General features: G+C 36.2%; 1 protein-coding gene across 7 annotated transcripts in view; it reads right to left on the bottom strand.

The window, feature by feature from the left end:
- The window catches only part of PDE1A (phosphodiesterase 1A), a 243,374-nt gene that overhangs the window by 62,285 nt on the left and 160,397 nt on the right, over window positions 1–20,692 (bottom strand). For 5 of the 7 annotated variants that reach the window (XM_047871055.1, XM_047871057.1, XM_047871058.1 and 2 more), the window contains exons 3-6: window positions 12,843–13,025; window positions 7,322–7,388; window positions 4,161–4,277; window positions 3,157–3,297 (exon numbers count right to left, since the gene is read on the bottom strand). In XM_047871055.1, coding sequence (XP_047727011.1) covers window positions 3,157–3,297; window positions 4,161–4,277; window positions 7,322–7,388; window positions 12,843–13,025 — 508 coding nt within the window. Of the gene's footprint in view, window positions 1–3,156; window positions 3,298–4,160; window positions 4,278–7,321; window positions 7,389–12,842; window positions 13,026–14,545; window positions 14,658–20,692 lie in introns of those variants that run through there. The other 2 variants (XM_047871061.1, XM_047871060.1) reach the window with 2 other exon arrangements.

Raw genomic sequence — 20,692 nt, 5'->3', positions numbered from 1 at the left:
TGTAGTTTAAATGTATCTTCCTGATCTTGGACAACAGTTACAATCTTCCACAAGGCTGTTTTTGTAATGGCCAAACTAATGGATGATTAAAGAGCCCACTAACACATTTTTGCTGAAGGATGAATAAATCAGAAACAAGTTCCTCCAACAAAACCTGCTAAAGTAGAGTGAAGTTATGTTTATGACTGGTAAGTTATGGTCCTCTCAAAGAGTGACTATGTGATCTTCACTAACGTCAACTTCTAGGAGTCCTGCCGGGCTGGACCAGCTTTGTCCAGTATTCTGGAGAAGTTGGAATGGCTTGGTATATCCAGGAAAAAGTCCTCCTCACAATTCCGAGGAAAAAGTTCCATTGTGGATTTGAATGTCTCTATTTACCAATAATACAGCATCCTTCGTTTCTTCAAACAGAGATTTCATTTCAGAACAGAGATTCTGAGGCTAAAATAGGAGACTTTTATTTAGCTCCCTTTACACTGATAGCGAAAATAAAATGTACTTAAGCAGAAACATTTTTAAATGAAGAAATTTTGGTTACCTCCCAGCATAAAATGGCATATATCTTCTCACTGCATGTCATAATCAAAGTAGATATTTTATTAGACTGAAGGCTTTACTTTTCCATTCTATTAAGTTCTGAAAAAACTGAATCACTTCAGTTTCCATTCCAGGGTACCACTTACATGTTATGTTTTTGAGTTAACTTTTTCAAAGCCACAGAACTCAGGAAAGAGGAAATGCCACACTTGAAAACCATCTGGCTATCAGATTCAAGACCAAGGCCTTAGAAAGGAAACAGTAAGCAGCTCTAACCAGGAAGGTAGTGAAGCAACTTTTTCAAGTAGAACAGCATTTGCAGCTGTCAGGAGGCAAAGAGTTCAAAAAACAGCTGTGATGATGAAGTCTTATTAGAACCAAAGGAACTTTAAAAGAATGTGCGTGTGTGTGTGTGTGTGTGTGTGTGTGTGTGTGTGTGAGTGCACATACTAGAAACAGTTATAAAGAAGGTTACATATGCTACTTTTTAAAAGCTTATAATATTTTAAAACTCTATCTTTGAATGCTTTATTTTCTACTTATTATTGTTAACTTCTACTCCATCCCTTTCCATGCCAAATCAGACTCCCAGAAAGAAGAGTGCATAAACTTCAACCCAGGACCAAGCAAGTCCAGACATGGCTGCATTTGATCTCAGCCAATGGGCATGTTTATACCTTAAGTCTGTGATGCCCATACCTATACCTTACAATAGGAAAACCCAAGGTATGAGGTTGACAATACATGTAAGTTCAGCCTTCAATAAGGTCATGAGAAGGTCATGCTACTGTATCAGTTAAGGTTTTTGAGATTTCTGCCTCACCTAAATAGGATTTAACTCCAAAGCAGGATATATTACTTTGCAATATTGTTGTAGAATGCATATTTCTCTTGAATTGGTAGTAATATTCCAAGAAAATCCTTTATGAAAAGCCCAGCTAAGGGGTGCCTGGGTGGCTCAGTTGATTAAGCATCCAACTCTTAATCTCAGCTCAGGTCATGATCTCACGGTTTGTAAGTTCGAGCCCTGCCTCAGGCTCTGCACTGACAGTGTGGAGCTTGCTTGGGATTCTGTCTCTTTCTCTCTCTCTCTGCTCCTCCCTCCCCCTTGCTACACAAATAACTAAATAAATAAATACCTAAAAATTAAAAAAAAAGACAGCTGAGCTCCAACCATTAGCCATTATCAACTGCCAGCCAGTGACTGAGCCACCATGGATGTCTTTCCCAGTGATGTCCTTAGATAACTTCAGCCATACTTGCTAGCTGATTGTAAGCCCATGAGAGACCACAGTGAGAACCTGCTAGTTGGGACCCTTCTAACTAGACCCTTGAGAGATATTGATAAATTGTTGTTTGAAGCCACTAAATTTTAGAGTAGTTTGTTTTAGAGCAACAGATAATTGAAACATGGCTTAGGAGTAGGATCTGAGCCCAAGGCATTGATAGATCTGTGATATTTTGGAGGAAAAGAAAGATGAAAAAGTGGAGTAGACAATTTCTTTAGTCATCATATGAGACACTATTGGATGAATCACAGCAAGTGGATGGTATATATAGTAAGCAACATACTATAGTTTCTTAGGAAAAAATAAAATTATTATTAGAATTTCCTGTATATGATAAAATATAATAATTATGTAACTGTTATAAGTTTTCAATATCTTCAGCACAACATACTGTGGCCCTAGGGACTTTGCTTGGGACCAGGTTAGGAATAGTCTCTGGTGTGGAAAGATGAGGTATTGAGGATCTTTTGGCCCCAAAGAGCATTAGTTACATAGATCTGAGTGCCAATGACCCAAAAGAACAGGTGTGACTTCTGAAATCAACATAGGTAGGAAATGCACATTATGGGGTTTGGTGGAACATTCTACGTACGTGCACTTTATGGCACTGCTTCAGCGTAGGCTGACACATAAGGAATCAAAAAGGTACTCACAGGGACTATATCCCTTTGAACCCATGTCAGTGTGGAACTTTTAGAAGAGTTATTCCTTCCTTTTCATTTCTGGGAGTCACCCTAAACTCTGATACATTTCAGAAATTCCAAGCAGTGCCAGAGTTCCTAACATGAACTCACTGTTGTCCCAGGATTGCACTGCTGGATTATTTATTTACTTATTCATTGATTCATTCAGATGCAAAGAAAAGGAAGGAGAATTTGGAAAAATTCACATAAATAATTTCCAAAATCCCTATTAAGATTTCATTATAATTAGCAATGCAAGTAAAAGAGAAAAATCCACTGAAGTCAGCTTGGGAGAACATGGTAATATGAGGGAAGAGAACTGTAACTAGCTTTTATCCCAAAGACTTTTTATCTAGGTCACTTTTTTTGGTTGATTCCTATGGGAAAACAATTTATAAACAAAATGTTCTAGAGTCCAAATTTTGGCAAATTTGCAGTATATTTACATTTGCCTCTGGGTATCTTTTTATCATTGAGTTAAAATATTTTTTTGGATAATGTATATTATGAATAACTCACTAACCCTAAAAAATACAAAAGATTACTTCTTATAATACTTTTATGTGTATTAGAGGGACAATGGCAAAATGGAGAAAAGGAATTTGATGTTACAAACTAACAAACTTCAGTTAAGAAAGCTTTCTTACCATGATACCTGTATGAAGCATTATGTAATGCACAGTTTGAGTGACATCAGCTGCATGAATCAAATTGTGATAAGGATTTTTGTACTTGCTGTAACCAACTTCTAAAGCTTCTGCAAAGCAAATTAGGCAAGAAACAGGAATCTGCGAAAAGTAATAATTATGATTATATTTTGATAAAATAGTAGCACTAAGTCAACATAAGCACAACAATGTTCGGGATGGAACACAATTGTGAGTCAGATGTGGGCAGGAGTTTTTTTGCAGTTAAATGTAGGCTGTTCCGAAAAATGATTTCATTAACCTGTTAGCTTTCAATCCTAAGATTATAAACCCATGTGTTTAACTAAGAGAGATGAATTAACAATATCACCCATATTGTGGTCTTTAAATGTTTATATCTTCCAGAGTCAAGACAGAAGGCTAGTTCTTAAAAGGGTAAAATTCCCAGTTACAATTGAAGTCTGTTTTTTCTATCCGTAGTACAAAGGATTAAAATAAATGACCTCCCAGTACCCTCTAGCTCTAAAAATGCCATGATTCCATTGGAAATACTGAAGGGTACAAGTTTCAGAGTGCTCAGAAATCTGGATCAAATCTGTTGCTTAAATGGCTCTAAATGAAGTTAATTAGAAGCCCTTTCATCTCAGTTTAAGAAAAGCTGCCAATAAAGATTCATTCTGTGTTTGTGAAACATAGAAGAGCATCTTTTTTTTTTTAAGAAAACATAGCTCACAGTCTCTACATGACTATTCTGGGAGTAATTCAGGGGGATGTTGGTATCTTGTTGGAATGATGCTACAATGGCCTCATGACATCCATGTGGATACATGTCAGTGAGTCATGGAAAATGGATATATCGTGTGGTAAACTCATCCCCTAGTTCTGTGACCTGCTAATTAGAAACATTAAAAAATGCATTGATTAATGACTCAATGTTCTGCTTTTTCATTCTTATTCAGATAACCAATTCTAAGAGCATTTCACTTTTGTCCCATGTTTCTGACCTTGAAACGATTGATAAGATCATATCTGGTAAACAGTTCATAAATCATAAACTTCAGGCTGTGCTCTCCACTTGCTTCATTTAAGGCAAATACATCAAAAGACCATTTATCAACATCCTGTAAAAAAAAAGAGGAAATACTTTAAATGGCAATATTATATAGTTCTATTTCTCTCTATGAAAAGATCAAGCATTGTAGATTCAGCAGGTTACATTTCAATTTAGAACATCTGACTATATTTTGCAGAGTTTGATATGACAGGGCCACTTAGCATCCATGGGTTCACAAAAGTGAGGCCATAATGTGTAATGTAGTGTTAAGATTTTCCTTAATCCTTTAATCCCAAAGTTATCAAACTTGATGTAATAAACCTGTTAACACTATAATACTAACCTTATCCTCAATCTCTCTTCAAATTCATACCATAAGTCACTTTCTCAGAGTGGGCTTCATTTTCAGGTAGAATTACGGGTTATGTGGTGATGTCAATGGGGAGATGGGGGAAAGTAGCCCCAACTTCTCTTTCCCATCCACCACCTTCTACACGGCTTGAAATTGCACCCTAAGAGTTAGTACTTTGGTTTAAAGCTTTGATATTTTATGTCTTCCTTTAAGATGCAAACACCCTAGAAAGGTAGAGTATATACAACCTTGTTACTCACTGTACCCTTGACCCATTCATTTACACTTTCCTCCAAGGACAGATGAAAAGGAAAAAGAAGTGGGTCTTTTGACTGACATGAAGGAAGAGGAGAGTAATTGCAGCATTTCAGGAGATTCTTTAGGGAAGTGGTCAGGCTTATAGGCAAACACATACCTACCCTTGGAAAAAAACCACTGCCAGTGGGAGATAAAGCCAAACTGTTACAGCTACCTCCTGATGTTTGCTTTGGGTAATTGCAGGATGAATACTTGCAGAGGTGTTCACAAAATGGACTTGTAACAAGTGATATTAAGTCCTATATACTAAGGAGGTTTTAATGTAAATTTGGAGCTCCAATACTAAACAAATCACTGAAATTTTAAAAATTAAAAGAAATACAACAGTCAGCTCTGATGATTAGAAACTATTAGCATAGTGTGGGTTTACATACACACAACAGGTTTACTATTGAATAGTAAGTGGGCAACCTTAAAGCTAGGTATTAATTTTGAATTTGGGCTGGCATTGTTTAGAACTTTGTTCATTTAACACATTTTTACAGAGGCCAATTATCTGTACTATAACATGATGAAACCTGAGAATCTGATAAAAAGTATTCAGTCTCTTTTAAAAATACTGCTTTTGAAAATAGTAATAACAGCTTCCAATGGTAATTTTAATCACTTGAAAACAGCAATGAAATATTTTTGTTTTATTTGCTTGCATGCTTTTGTTAAATTCCTCACATTTGGCCCTGATTTGATCCCCAAACACTTGCTTTATCTGTTTGTAAATTTAGAATCTCTAAAAGTTGTCTTAGAAGGCATTTTGCCATCGTAAAGCTCAAATGAGGCCAACAAATCTTTTATCAAATTCCAAAGCTAACACAGAAGAATTAGTTCAGATTGTTAGGAAGCTGCTATTTATAGTTCCTGCTAGGGGTTTCCCACTGAGTAAAAGGTTAGTTCTCTACTTTGGGGGATTTTTATCAACAATGATAATTTACATTTATAAACTACTGCAGATGCTTGATTAAGAACAAACAAGACAAGAAGGTATCTCAGGAAATAAGAACTATTTAACAAAAATATTCTTTACTGGTGGCTATTTCCTTCTGCAACCTGTTAGTTTATATATTTTTTCTATACTGAACTTTAGAAAAATGTTTACTTTCTCTCATACTAAAACATTGTGTTGGTTTCTAAGTAAAGGTTATTAAAATAAGAAAAATAAAAATAAGTAACATTCTTGCCCACATTTGAGTAAATAAAAATCTCACAAGATCTAAGGAGTAATTAATATCCTACAATGTGACATTTCAGTTATATACTCCTTTATTATAGCTTTAGAAACATAAACACAGGGGCCCCTGGGTGGCTCAGTCAGTTAAGCAGCTGAGTTCAGCTCAGGTTGTGATCTCACGGTTTGTGAGTTCAAGCCCCATGTTGGGCTCTGTGCTGACAGCACAGAGCCTGCAGCCTGCTTCAGATTCTGTGTCTCCCTCTCTCTCTGCCCCTCTCCCACTCATGCTGTCTCTCTCTCTCTCAAAAATTAATAAACATTAAAAAAAAAGAAACATAAACATAAAAAAGTGCCGAAGAAAAACTATCCTTTTAAGTTAATAAGATGAAAGTCTAATATGGAACAGAGAAAAAAAAAATGCAAAGGGTACCCTTAAAAATAAATTAACAAAAGAAAACAATATAAATTGAAACTAGAAAAAGAGTTTAATAAATCACAAATAAAGCAAATCAGGATATTCTGTTGCCAGTGTCCTTTAAATTCTTGGGTGATACAGGAAAACAACCATGAAACTATTAGAGGAGACAAAGTTGAATGTCTCTACCCAAATTCAACAATAGAAAGAAATAAGAGATATTGAATAATAAGCCTACAAACTGCCTCTAGAAATAGGAACAGTGCTCACATGGGCACACACAGTGGAGACAAGTGAATCCAAAACTTTTACCACTTCAGAGTTTTGACTCTAGTTATTTCTAACATATTTAATACTGCAATGGGGCCTCAACCACAGGAAAAGCAGAGATGAGAGAGACAAATTTCTTTTGTTTTCTTTCTTAATTTTATCTTTTATATTTTCTCAGAACTAAAATTCCAAACAAATTTCTTTCATGTAAGTTTTGTCCTGAAATATTTTTTTAATGCATGCAACTTTTCCATAGTATATACATAACAAGATATGTATATTCTGACAAGTCCTGGTGCCATCTCAAAACTGAATTCAAGATCCACCTAAATAAAGCACAAAGAAGAAAAGAAAGCACATATGTGTGTGCACACACGTGCATATGCATTGATAGCTTGTTGGTGTCAATCAATCCTCATTTAAGTCTACAATGAGTCATGATTCAGAACACACGACGTTGAAAATGGTTAAAATACTACTTATATACAAACATATAAGCTGCAGCAAAGACCTATTTTCATGTTCTCCCAACCATTTTAAGATTTGAAAAATGACTATTTGAAAAAGTTAAAATAATTAAAATCATTTCACCTTTAATGTTATTATGACAGCTTCTGGATATGCCAAACCAACCATGTGATAGGACTTTCTGTACATCCTGAAAGAGAAAAATAAGTGTATATATAAAACTCATTTACTCAAAGTTTTCAGCTATTTTTTAAGAGATGAGGGAAAAGATTACTTTTGACTTTTTCAACTTTCATTGTTAGGGACAAGCTCCCTTTGTGGTAACGATGACAACTATGGTCACCATTTATTGAGCATCTACAATGTGGAATATGCTCAAATGAATTTGTGCACAACCACCCTACAAAGTCAGTATGATTGACATCTTGCCTGTAACTTCATCTTATTAAAAGAGACTGTCCTTTGTATATGCAACAAAGCATTCTGGCATGTCATCATATTAATGACAGAAGGGTATTCTTGTTTTGTGTTCATTTATGTGGCAAAATTTTCAATCTAGAAGCTGAAATGTCATTAAAATTATTGCCTTTATGTATTCCTTTATTCTTTGTTTTTTATAAAATGTAAATTATAAACTATAAGAGACAATACATAGTATCATCAGAATTTATACAGCTTTTGTATTTTTAAGCTAATAACATTGGGGCAGACCATATTGACAAAAATTGCTTAAGTCTGTTCAAATTGTCATTTAATAAAATTTAAGAAAAATTATGCAGAAAGAACAAATTTATTTCTATTTTGATAGCATCAATAAAATGTTTTATTAATCAGTAATTTGTTGGATTTTTTCCATCTTCTAATGGGCAACCAAAATGATATAAACCAAATATATGAAATGCCTCCACTGGTTCATGTGAGAATAGGATCAGTGTGATACCCCAATGTGTAGAAATAACAATAGGCTTCAATTCAGAACTGGAAGATACATGGTTCATCCACAAAGTCCTGGGAAGAAAGAATTTAACTATTAATCACTTCCCTTTTTATATTATTAGTGCATAAGAAAGCTGCATTTATAGACTATATTGTTGTAACTTCTCCCAAAATGCCTGAATAAAATAATTATTTAATGATTATATCATTAGTTAAACAAGGGAGGCCAACATAAGAATAGTCACTTGGAAGTTTTGCAGCTTTAATAAAACTGCTTTTAATAAAACCACTACAGAAGATGTTAACCTTTTTGATTCAATATACCTTCTATTAAAAATCTGTAAGATGTATTACTTAATTTCTATGTAAAACCTATCTTTTCATAAAATAATAAATGCTAAAAATTCATGGTTCCCTTTTTAATCTTGACTTCTTGGAAGCTCAGAATTAAAATACTGCATTTGCATACATATCTATCCTAGGTTTTCTTGATAAAGTATTTTGCCACTTTATTACAGACATTATTTATTTCTATATTTCCATTTTATGTTTATTTTAAATGACTCTAAATGATTTTTGAATGTGGGTAATTTGTTATAATAAAAAAATTATCCTTATCCTCTATCTATATTGGAAGATTTTAGAGCAGTTTATAAATAAAAATACTTATATTAATTACTCTATTGAGATAGGTGTAATTATTCTAGTCTTGCAGGGTAAGGGAACTAGCAATTATACTACAACAGACCCAGAAAATAATTATTGTCAATAATGATGTTTAGTTGTTTTGTGATTTTTTTTTTGAGGCACCAGTCTTTTCTATTCATTATTACTAATAAATGGAGGTACAGAGGAAATAGAAGGATAACGGACTAGGAACAGAAGGTCAATATAATAATCAGGAGTAAGAAAAATTAAGTAACTTTTAATTGGTGTGACTTCACGGCAGAGAAAGGCAGTAGGCTGTAACGAAGAGAAGACCTACTTTCAATTACAGACTAGCTACTCACTATCTATGTGACCTTTGGAAAGCTATTTAATGTCACTCATCTGTAAAACAAGGATAATTATAAGCTTTTTGTGAAGAGTAAATGATGTAAATGCCTAGCATAATATAATAAGTCTCAACACAAGAAAGCCATTATTAGTATTAATGTTACTGTTCTCACTATTCTGCAGCCAGTGCTGTTGGCTGCAGTTCTTAGGTTCTTCAGGGCTCCCTGGGCTCTGTGGGAATTCTGGTGCTGTTTCCTTAGACCTGGAGTAGGTTGAGAAATGAGTATCAGTGCGCGTTTTCCTTACATGGAATGTAAAGAAAGACAAAACAGATTATCTTTCTGAGGAGACAGAGAAACTTTCCCATTATTCTTTTCCAATCCTATAATTTGGAGTAAAACATTAGGACAAAAAATTAGGATGTTTGGAATCAGAATCGATGTAGGGGAAACCTTAATACAGTTGCCTCACACTTGAGTAAATAGCTGATATATTAGAAGTTGCTGAAAAAGAATAGTGAGTTTCCTAGGTTCCTTCAGGTGGTATAAGTTCAACTGGAAATACGGTGGATTATTTTTAGAAGTTTTTACTGCAATTGCAAAATATAATTCAAAACCTAAACAAAACAAAACAAAACAACACACACAAAATAAAAATGACTTTATGTCAGACACCGCGTTAGGTAAGAGACCAGTGGCAAATAAGAAAACTACATCTGCTGCTTTCACAGGGCTTACTGAGCAGTGAAGAGGGACAATAAATAAAAATATATGATTACAGGGGTGCCTGGGTGGCTCAGTCGGTTAAGCATCAGATCTTGATTGAGGCTCAGCTCATGATCTCATGGTCACGAGGTTGAGCCCCTAAGCGGGACTCAGTGTAGAACGTGGAGGCTTGCTTGGGTTTCTTTCTCTCCCTCTCTCTCTGCCCCTCCCCCATTCATTCTTTTTCTCTCTCTCAAAATAAATAAACTATACACACACACACATATATATATATATATATATATATATATATATATATATACACACACACATATATATATAAAACAACACTAAGCACTATGAGGTAAACTGCTGGTTAGGGTAGAGAAAGTGATGAACAGTGTATACAGAGTACTCAGGGAAGGCCTCTGAAAAGACAGAAAGGACCAGGAAGGGGGAAGGGTGGGGAAAATCACTTTTGGTAGAGGGAATAACAGGACAAGTGGCCCCAAGGGAAGAAAGAGTTAGGGATCTTCATGGGGTTGAAATCAGAGCAGTACAGATACTCAGTTAAAAATAAAGGTAGCATTCAATAAGGTGAGAAGGTAAAAGGGGCCTAACCTGCAAATCCATGATACAGAAGTCACTTTTAATACTAAGTGAAATGGAAAATCAACCGATGGTTTTAAGCTTAAGAGTGACAGGGACTAATTTATATATTTAAACTTGACTTGTTTGGAGAGGGCACCTGTGGAAGAGGGAGGCCCAACTGGAAAGCTACTGTCCCATTTCTGATGGCAGGTAACAGAAATGGAGACTGGGATTGCAGGAGTAGAGATGGAAAAGCAAGTAGATTGGAGGTACTTTTGGATGAGCAAATTGCCGGGACCTGCCAAGGCACTGAGTCTTGGGAGGGGAGACTTGACAGGATGCTCAGGAAGTCTTTCTAACTTTCAAAACTGAAGACAATTATCTTTGAAAACTGAAGAGAAGCATATGCCATTATTTCTATGCACCTACTAAAGGGGCTACAAGAGTAATAAAGAGATTTCATTTCCTTGTGTTTGTAGTATATTGATTTCTTCCAGACTGCATGCTGGTTTAGTTGTCTTAAGTACATTTTATATCTCTATAACCTACTAACTAAAATATTTTATGTAGCATATGGAAAAAATGAAAATGTAGGATATCAATGTATTTTGAAGAAATCTTAATCTTTTATTGGGTGGGAATAGAAATTTACCTCCACAGTTTGCCTCCTTTTTAGTTTGCCAAGTCCTACAATATTTTCTTTAAAAAGACCAAATACATATTCTTTCAGCAAATCACACATACTGTCTTTTATCTGTGATTCTTTCACTGACTTTCTGAACTCCTATTGAGATGTTAATATCAATTTGATGTTAATGAGAATCAATAACTGTCACACACTTTCCAAAATTGTTTTTTTTTTTTTTAATGGGAATAGATATTCCTTCTCTCCAGCCCTGCCTCCCTGTTGCAGACTTCTGGTCCCACCCAGCAGAGTTGGGACCAGTTTATGCATCTTGTAAGGGGGTGTGGGTATCTCCTCACCACACTAATGGAAGATTCTGTTATCAAAGCCAATTAGATATGGTTAATAAATACTCAAAATAATTTAAATAATCACTGACTGGTTGTTATTGTAGATAATATAGGCACAAGCCAAGATACTTCAAGCTTTATGTGCTGTATTTATATTTTCAAATTGCATAAAATACTTCTTGCAATGCATTCTCATTTACATTTTTAGAAATCCAAATGTGTTCCTATTGTTCCTTTAACAGAGGAAAATTAAAGTTTATAATGTTCATTCAAATTAATAAGTAGAGATGTCAAAAGATGAAAAATGATGTGGTCTTTATTAAATTTAAGTACACTGACAAAAAATTATCTGTTCCTCAATTTTATTAGTTTCAAAAATGTTTCATCTTTTTATATATCATTTAATATAATTTAATTGTTTTTTAATCTAAGAGATTTCTAAAGACTAATTTTTTTAAATTGTCAGATGTAACACGTTTATTTCAAGTCTTTAACTTTAATTCTAGAACATCTTGTTTCCTAGATAGAAAAAAAAAAAAGCCTGTATTCTTAAGGGCTAAATGAATATAAAATTAGGCCACATCAACATGTATTTCACAGGGCTCCTGGATGGCACCTTGTGGTTAAGCCTCAAACTCTGGTTTCTGCTCAGGTCATGATCTCATGAGTTCGTGGGTTCAGCACCCCTGACCCACACACACCCCCTCTTGTGCACCCCCGCCATGGGGCACTGGGCAGCATGGAGCCTGCTTGGGATTCTCTCTCTCTCTCAATCTCTCTCTCTCTCTCTCCCCCATACACTCTCTCTTTGCTCTTCTCCTGCTCATGCTCTCTTTCTCTCCCTCAAATTAATAAACTAAAAAACAAAAAACAAAACAACAGCAACAAAACCATGTATTTCACATCAGAAACTACAGCGATTTGATTTGGTGCTTCTAGGAGCCCTCAAGTATTCCTTGCTTCAGTGACAGAAATGTTAAAAAACTCTTCAAAAGCTCATGGGATCTTTCCTTCCATGATGGAAAGAGGATGGTCTTTTCACTTTAATACTGAGAAAGGCCTGTTTGATTTTAGTATGTAGTACAGAACTCATTTTTCTGAAGTGTTACATTTTACAGGTAAAATTAGTTGTGTAACATATGAGTGTGTTATAACTTCTTAAACAGTTACTCACAAAGGTTCATTTGAGGGCACTGGTCAGTCAAGTCTTTGCTTTTAGTCTTTATGTCATTTTAAAAGAAATAAAAATAATAAACCCAGGATAAAACATTTTTGTTATAGGCAAGCTCGTAATAAAGCCCTACATTTGTTCATTCTATGTACACTTATAATTGAAGTTTTCTTCAAGAAGCAAAATATTTGACTCACATAACTTTGATATGGTAAGTTTATCTCCTGCTTTCCAAATTTTATCATCTTGAGATACTAACAGTGTCACTTACCTTTCCACAAAAATTCCAGCTTGAACAGCATGCACGATGCTTCGAAATTTTGGCTTTTCCTCAGATTTCTTTTTCATCATCCCCATTTTCCGTGTAAAAGTAGAAGCCAACCAGTCCCGTACTTCCAATGGGACTGAATCAGTCTGAATGTCACTGAGCTCATCATCGGTATCCAGCAGTCTTCTACAAAAATGTATACCAATTAAACTTGAGGAAAAAGTGAAGAAAAACTGATAACAAAACAAACACTGCAATAGGACTTAAAATACAGCAAATCACTCTCTGATCACCCCTCAATATGAGCTGTCTCAAAAAAGGAAAATGATTGGACTAACACTTGGAAAGCTCTGAATTCTCAGATTGATTCTCTTCTGAAGGCAAGCACTAAGGGCCTTGAACATGTGCAGCTTCCCCAACATTGAAGTGTAGCAATACCAGTCTGAAGATATCAATTAATATACTATTCTTGTAATGAATAAAACTAAAACAGAGAAGAAGTTTCATAAACAGATGTGTGTTATTAAAGGAGGCAACTGGAGTGGAAAGAACAAAGGGGACTGGAAGTTGTAAAAGTCGTCTTGTAGTTAATAATCTTGGGTATATATGGTACTGATAGCACAAGCTATTTGAATAAGGCCTTGGTGTTCACAAAAGTCATTCACATGTGTTATTTCATTTGATCAGGATCTCTACATTTTAGGAAAATAATAAATTAAGTATTCTAAAAGATATTTATTCCGATAGCAGCACCACAGTTTAAAAAGTGAAGAAAAAAAAAGAAACAAATGGATTATTTTGAAAGCTAATTTTAGGTGACAGAGCCAGTGGAAGTGGAAGAGAAACACTTCTGGCTTCTTGAGGAAAACTTCAGTATTTTGCTCTCCTGAGGGTGGGGATCGGTGGGTTTAGAATTGCTGGCTGAGGAAATCAACAAAGTGAGTGAGGAAGCAATCGGGCACTGTAATCTCTGCAGATCTCTGCAGATCGGGGTGCTCTGTCACTCTCCTGTATAAGCTCCACACAGACAACACTGACTGGACTGATGGGTAGTAATACCTGCCCTTAAGGCTGGTCAGCTCCAATCACCCAGAACTCCCGAAGGTCTAAACTGGCAAGATAGTGTGAAAGGCTCCCCACAAAATATAGAAACTCTACAGAGCGATTGAGCTTTGCCTCCAGAAAGAACAGAGGCCAGCTCTGTCTCATTTGACTTCATTATTTCCTTGTCAGTGCACCAATTTAATAAATCCTAGGTATTTTTAGCACATTGTAGTTTTGACTTTTGGATTCCATTCGCTTGGGTAAATCTCTTTGTACAGAGTGAAGCCTAAGAATCATAGGCTGATGGAAGGTAGCCAGAAATGACAGTGTGTGCTAAAGCCTCCAGAACAAGTCACACTAACTTGAGAGGGCAGGGACCAAGTAAAGGGCAAAAAAAATTAGAAAGGCCACCCAAAGCACCCAGTGTTACCAAAAAAGGCTCAAAAGATTGTATGATGACCTCTATGTGCTGCTGTTCTCTATAAACAGAGCACAGTCATTTGCCAGTATTTATTTTTCATGGTATTAAATAAGCACAAATGCATTTATGAAATAACTTATGACAAAATATATACAACTTAATGGCTAGAGTTACAAAACCACATGTATACATATGAAGACCAAAAAAACTTACATAATTGGAACTTAATACTGATTAATACTTACATCATTTTTAACTTTCTTTCGGAACTTACGTTTGAGTGATTCTGATTTACCCTTAACACACTGACACTGTAACTCAAAGCAAAATACTTTTTTTAGCATTTTGTCCATATTACACTACATGGTTTGGAAATTCAGGGCTTATGTCATTTCTATTATTTCTTATCCAGTGATCAAATAAAGCTACAGAAGAGGGCAGGTGGATTTGAGAATCATTGTGGTGTAATATTGTGATGTCACCAAACTCCAAGAATTCTCCTGCTGCCTTGTTTTATCAGCTACTTGAAGTAGAATGACACATTGTAATGGTGGCCAATTGATTCTTTACAAATTTGATATTGATGACTGTATGTCTTAAACTCATAAGTTATCCAAGACAGATCATCAAACATGACAAAATCAGCCTATGGAAATGAGATTTCATATGTGGATGTGGGATCAGGAGTCTGGTAATTCTTAATCATGATGCATGATGTCATTCATTAAGAAGGAAAGAACATATGGGGGTATATGGGTGGCTTAGTCGGTTAAGCGTCTGACTCCTGATCTCAGCTCAGACCTTGATCTCAGTGTTCTGAGTTCAAGCCCCACATTGGGCTGCATGCTGGGTGTGAAGCCTACTTAAAAAATATGTAAAGGGGCGCCTGGGTGGCGCAGTCGGTTAAGCGTCCGACTTCAGCTCAGGTCACGATCTCACGGTCCGTGAGTTCGAGCCCCGCGTCGGGCTCTGGGCTGATGGCTCAGAACCTGGAGCCTGTTTCCGATTCTGTGTCTCCCTCTCTCTCTGACCCTCCCCCGTTCATGCTCTGTCTCTCTCTGTCCCAAAAATAAATAAATGTTGAAAAAAAAATTTTTTTTAAAAATATGTAAAAATAAAAAAAATAAGAAGAAAAGAGCATATAATCTTGGAGAAAGAGTGATATGAATTCATTTGTGGATATAGGAATAAAGGAAGAATGTGTAAAGAGGAAAGCATGAGCTATGGTACTCTCTAATTAAAAGCAAATTTTGAAAAAGCAACAAATACCTCTTCAGTGGTTAATTTTATATGTTAAACATGGCTAGGGCATGGTGCCTGTTATTTGGTCAAACACCCAGTCTAGGTGTTGTTGTCAAGTTGTTTTTCAGATGTGAAAGCGGATTACCTTCTATAATGTGAGGGTGCCTCATTCAATTAATTGAAGGTCTTAAGAGATAAGACAGAGATTCCCTAAAGAGGAAGGAATTCTGTCTTCGAATTGCCTTCAGACTACAGATTGCAACATTTACTCCTGCCAGAATTTCCAGCCAGGGTCAGCCTGTTCTGCAGATTTCCGTTTTGCCAGCCCCCACAATCACGTGAGCCAATTCCTTAAAATCAGTCAATTTCATTCTCCTCTCTCTTGCTCTTTCTCTCTCATTCTCTTCCTCTAATAATATAAAGAGTAAGCAGATAAATACCTTTATGTATATAAGCTATATATATAAAGGCTAAGAAAGAATATTTCCATCATTCACAAACACTCTGTGGTAACTACCAGCATGGATTATAAATCAGATAGATGACAAAGGCACAAATCCATCTTATATTAATGTTCAATTAACAAAGCAAGTCAATTGTACTTCCTGTTTTGAAATATAAAAAGTAATTGGCAAGGAACTAAAATGCCTTTTTAGCTATTATGGATCTAAATACCACACTGTCTTTCCATGTCTTAATAGCTCTTTTTTCTAAGGTGCATTTCGCTTTGAAATTCTTTATTGCTGAATCACAATCTATTGTATGGATATACTAGTTTGTTTATACATTCAACCAAGGTTACCTTGGTTGATTCCAAGTTCTGACAATTACAATAAAGCTGTAAAAATAGTTGTATGCAGAGTTTTCAAGTTAATTTGAATAAATACAAAGGACCACAATGGTTGGATTGTATGGTAAGAGTATGTTTTGTTTTTTAAGAAACTTCCAAACTGAAGAAGTGGCTGCATTGCTACCAGCAATGAATGAGAGACAGACCAAGCCACCATCATCTCTCTCCCGGTCTGCTGCAGTAGCCCCCTACCGGTCTCCTGGTCTCCTTGTCCTGATGCCCTTCTGCAGCCAGAACGCTTCTTTTAAAGTATGAGTTGGGCCATGTCAATGCCTAATTCATAATGTCCTACATAGCTTATCACAAGCTGTGTCTCTCTACCTTCATCTCTTAACCAGTTTCCCCTCACTCACTTTGTTCTAGCAACACTGACTTCCTTGCTGTGCTTAACCCTGCCAGGCTTCCTACTACTTTCGGGTCTTTGCACTGGCTGTTCACTTTGCTTAGCATCTCTTCCCAATTTGAGGGGATCATTTTCTCACTGTATTCGGGTAAAGAGGGCTTCCTTGACTCCCCTACTCAGTTAGTTAACACCTCTATTCTGTCTTTTTGTCCTACTGTAGACTTCTTAGCACTTGAATCATGTTGTATGTATACTAGTTTGTTTATTCATTTTATGTTTCATCCCCTAAACTGTAAAGATCTTGAGAGCAGAGAGTTGTTCTGATTTTGTGCATTATTGTATCACCAGCATCTACAACAGTGCATGGCACAGAGTAAGAGATGAACATGTATCTCTTGAATAACTAGAAAACATTCAGAAATATTATAAGTGATTACCTTTGAGGAGTAGAATGAGGATAGGAATGGTAAAAGAAATTTTAGTCTTTAGAGTCCTGTATTATCTGATTGATAAGCAGCAGTAGCAGCAGCATGGGAGTAAATTCACTGCTGTGAATCATCGTCTTCATTGCCTTTAGGTTAATTTGCCCTTGAATAACCCCTTAATTTTTGAAGCAAATTATGGGGAATCATGCATATTTGGTGTGGAAAAGTCATTAAACATTTTTTATGGCATTTTGAACTATAGGCACAGGAAAAAGAAATTTTAAAAATTCTATACACTGTTTGTATGCCTTTAGCCAAGAAAGTCAATACAGCAAAACCTTGGATTGCGAGTAACTTGTCTGCGAGTATTCTCTGCAAGGTAGTAAACATTTCTAATAAGTTTTAAATTGACAAAGGAGTGATGTCTCACAATACGAGTAGTACATGGTGCCGAACATCACATGATCACAACTGAGCCAATGTTTCTTCTCTCTCTCTCTTTCTCTCTCTCTCACTTGCTTGTTCACTCGCTGTGGAACTGTGGGTGATCATCAATGCAATGTCACATTTCTGTGAAATGCTCAAAAAGAGGCAAAAGCAAGTGTCATTAGATAGGTTCCTTGTTAAAGCTGCACGAACAGAAAAAGATGCCATTGAGCCAATAGATAGCAGTGATTCCATTAGTGATAGTGAAAATCATCCTACACGATAACCCTCCTCCTCTCGTCTCCCTCAGACCACCCACGAAGGTTTTCAAAGGTAAGTCACAGGTTAATTTGTTAATTTTTCTTTATATTTTCTATTTCCTTTATTATTTTGTATCATATTACAGTACTGTGATCATTTTTATATGAATATTTTTGGGTTGTGGAATGAATCATCTGAGTTTCCATTATTTTTTATGGGGAAATTCGCTTTGATATACAAGTGCTTTGGATTACAAGCATGTTTCCAGAACATATTATGCTCACAAACCAAGGTTTTACTGTATTTCTGTTAAATACTAACTCATATATTCCTTTCTCAACTATAGTAAGACATTGTTAATGAAGCTATAAATAAGTTGTAACAGATTCACGAAGGTGATTATTCCAGTTTAAAGAAAAGAGAGTTGAATAAAAGACATGTGAATAAAGACATGTGAATAAAACCTAAATATAAACACATTTTAAAAAGCCAACACACCTAATGGCACATATTTCTCCCCACTCATCTCCATCTCTCTCTTCTCCCTTATTCATTTTCCCTTTCCCTGACACCTGCCTTGTCCACTCTGTCTTCCCAGCTCTGAGCACCACAAGGACTCTTTAGGTTTCATTTGATCTTGCTAGATATGGAAGAAGCAAAAACTATAGTATAATGTGGAATAACAGTCTTGGGCTTTTGTTAGAGAATGATCATAAACAGTTTTCTTGAGACATGTGAAAACACCTGAATATTTACATAAGATTATGCCACATGTAAAACACATAGGACTACGCTTGGCCCCATTTCATTTTTGGAATAAATGTGTACAAGTTGATAAAACTGGATCCCAAATACTATAATTAATTTTGCTTTCAAAACCTCCAATGGTTCAATTGCTCTTCATCCTAATGTTAGGTGGCAGAGTGAGCATAATTGTTTGTATCCTGAGTGCTCTTAAAAAATACTTTGTGTTTAAGAATCTTACAACCTGAAGACACAGTCATTGGTGCATTTCCCTTAGGAATTCTTAAAGTGCACAATATACAAAGCAATGATAAAGAGTATATGTGTAATATGTTATCACTGTTGACTTCTGAGAAATGCTTCCTCTGTTTCTTTTTTTAGTGCCAAAAGGGTCAATAAAGCAGAAAGTGAGGGGTCCTTAAGCATGGGTATAGATGGGGGGCCACGGAGTCATGAAAACTGACCTCCTGCCCAATCATTGCTCAACTGATCCTCGGGAGCTATTTATACCCCAAATTTTCTCTTGAAATCAGATGACGCAACTCCCAAAGGGCTTATATTTTGAACTAGAAAATCTGCAGGGGAAGGGACTAAAGAAGGAGGCGGCCACAGAAGGAGAGGTCATGAGATTTTGACTTTTACAATTATATCAATGAAAATATTTCTGTCCACAATGGACTCTTGGAATATGGTTACATCAGTGTACCCACACAGTTATTTCCAGGCAATTGGTGCCCACATTTACACCTACTGAGTATTAAAATGCAAGTGTTGAATGCAATTAGACACTGGCTTTGTAAGTTTGAAAATGTATCTTCCCTGCTTTACTCTTCATATAAAGGACACACTTCAACAAGCAACTAAGTCATTCAATTCTGCCCCTAATGTTTGCTGGGCCCAAGGCAGGAGCACATTTCTCTCAAATACCATATAATTAAGTATTTTAAAGTTATACATCAAATGAATATATTATTAAATGTGTTTTATACTCCTACCTTTTAATAAGCTTCATAAAAGCCTAGGCAAGTTGAGTTTGAATCGAGAATTCTCAACTCCTTGCATGACAAGCCTGGGCCAACTGGCTGTGGCTGCCCCTCTGCACCTGTCTAACCTCCTGCTCAGTGCCTTACTATGTAAGCAGGTGGACTTTGCAGCCTTCCCGTATACTCTCATCAACCTGCCTAGCTTTGAAATCAGCTGCTTCTTGGCCACTCTTTAGGGGTGATGGGATGCACATACCAAGAGTGTCTTGGTTCCCTCAGGAGGAAAGACCTAAAGAAGAAGCCTGTTAAGACTTGGGAGACAGGCTAGGGAATCTTTGGGCAGAGAATTCTGGGGTCTCAGTGCTCAAAATATGGGATAGGAGCACAGTGGGCAGGACAGGGAATTCCACAGTCCAAGAACCTAGAAGAGGGAGAAGAGCATGAGTTTCAGGTTCTTCTTGGCTTGAAGACCTGTCACCCTAGGGAAGGGGCACACCAAAAATGAGCCATCATTGAGCACTCCAAAATGAGGGGCAGTGTCCAGAAAAGCTATTATAGTGACCTTGGGCTAAGGATGGTATTGAACTCGTACATGGTAAATACCTTCTAAGTGAGCCCTCCAGGGATAGCTGGGGGAATTAAGAGAAATTGATCATTCTGCAATATGGGTATTTGGGTGTGTGTGTGTGTGGGGGGTGGTAAGTGGTTCTCACACAGGCAAATCCATTAGTGTTATTTCTTGGATTAATACATACTTATGCTCTGAGCTGACTGCTGCCCCCCCCACCAAAAAACAAAAATGAAAACAAAACAAAACAAAACCCTAACAGTAGTACTAAAGTTTCGCTCAGACCTCAGAGTTATCTGAGGATAGAGATGATAATGCTGTTAACTTTGTTACTTACTATGAATCAGATGAGGAGCCAAGCTTTATCTAATTAATCCTCACAATATGACCATGATGAAAATACAATTATTATCAGTGCCCTAATTTTACTGATGAATAAACTGAAGCACAAACACCTTAAAGGATTTGCTCAAAGTCATACAACCAGGAATGGCTGTGCTGCTTTTTGAGCTCAAGTCTGTCTGATTTCAGAGTTTGAGTTTTTAA

Source organism: Prionailurus viverrinus, chromosome C1 (genome assembly GCF_022837055.1).
Source record: "Prionailurus viverrinus isolate Anna chromosome C1, UM_Priviv_1.0, whole genome shotgun sequence".
Lineage (NCBI taxonomy): Eukaryota > Metazoa > Chordata > Mammalia > Carnivora > Felidae > Prionailurus > Prionailurus viverrinus.
This window is presented reverse-complemented; position numbering and strand designations above follow the sequence as displayed.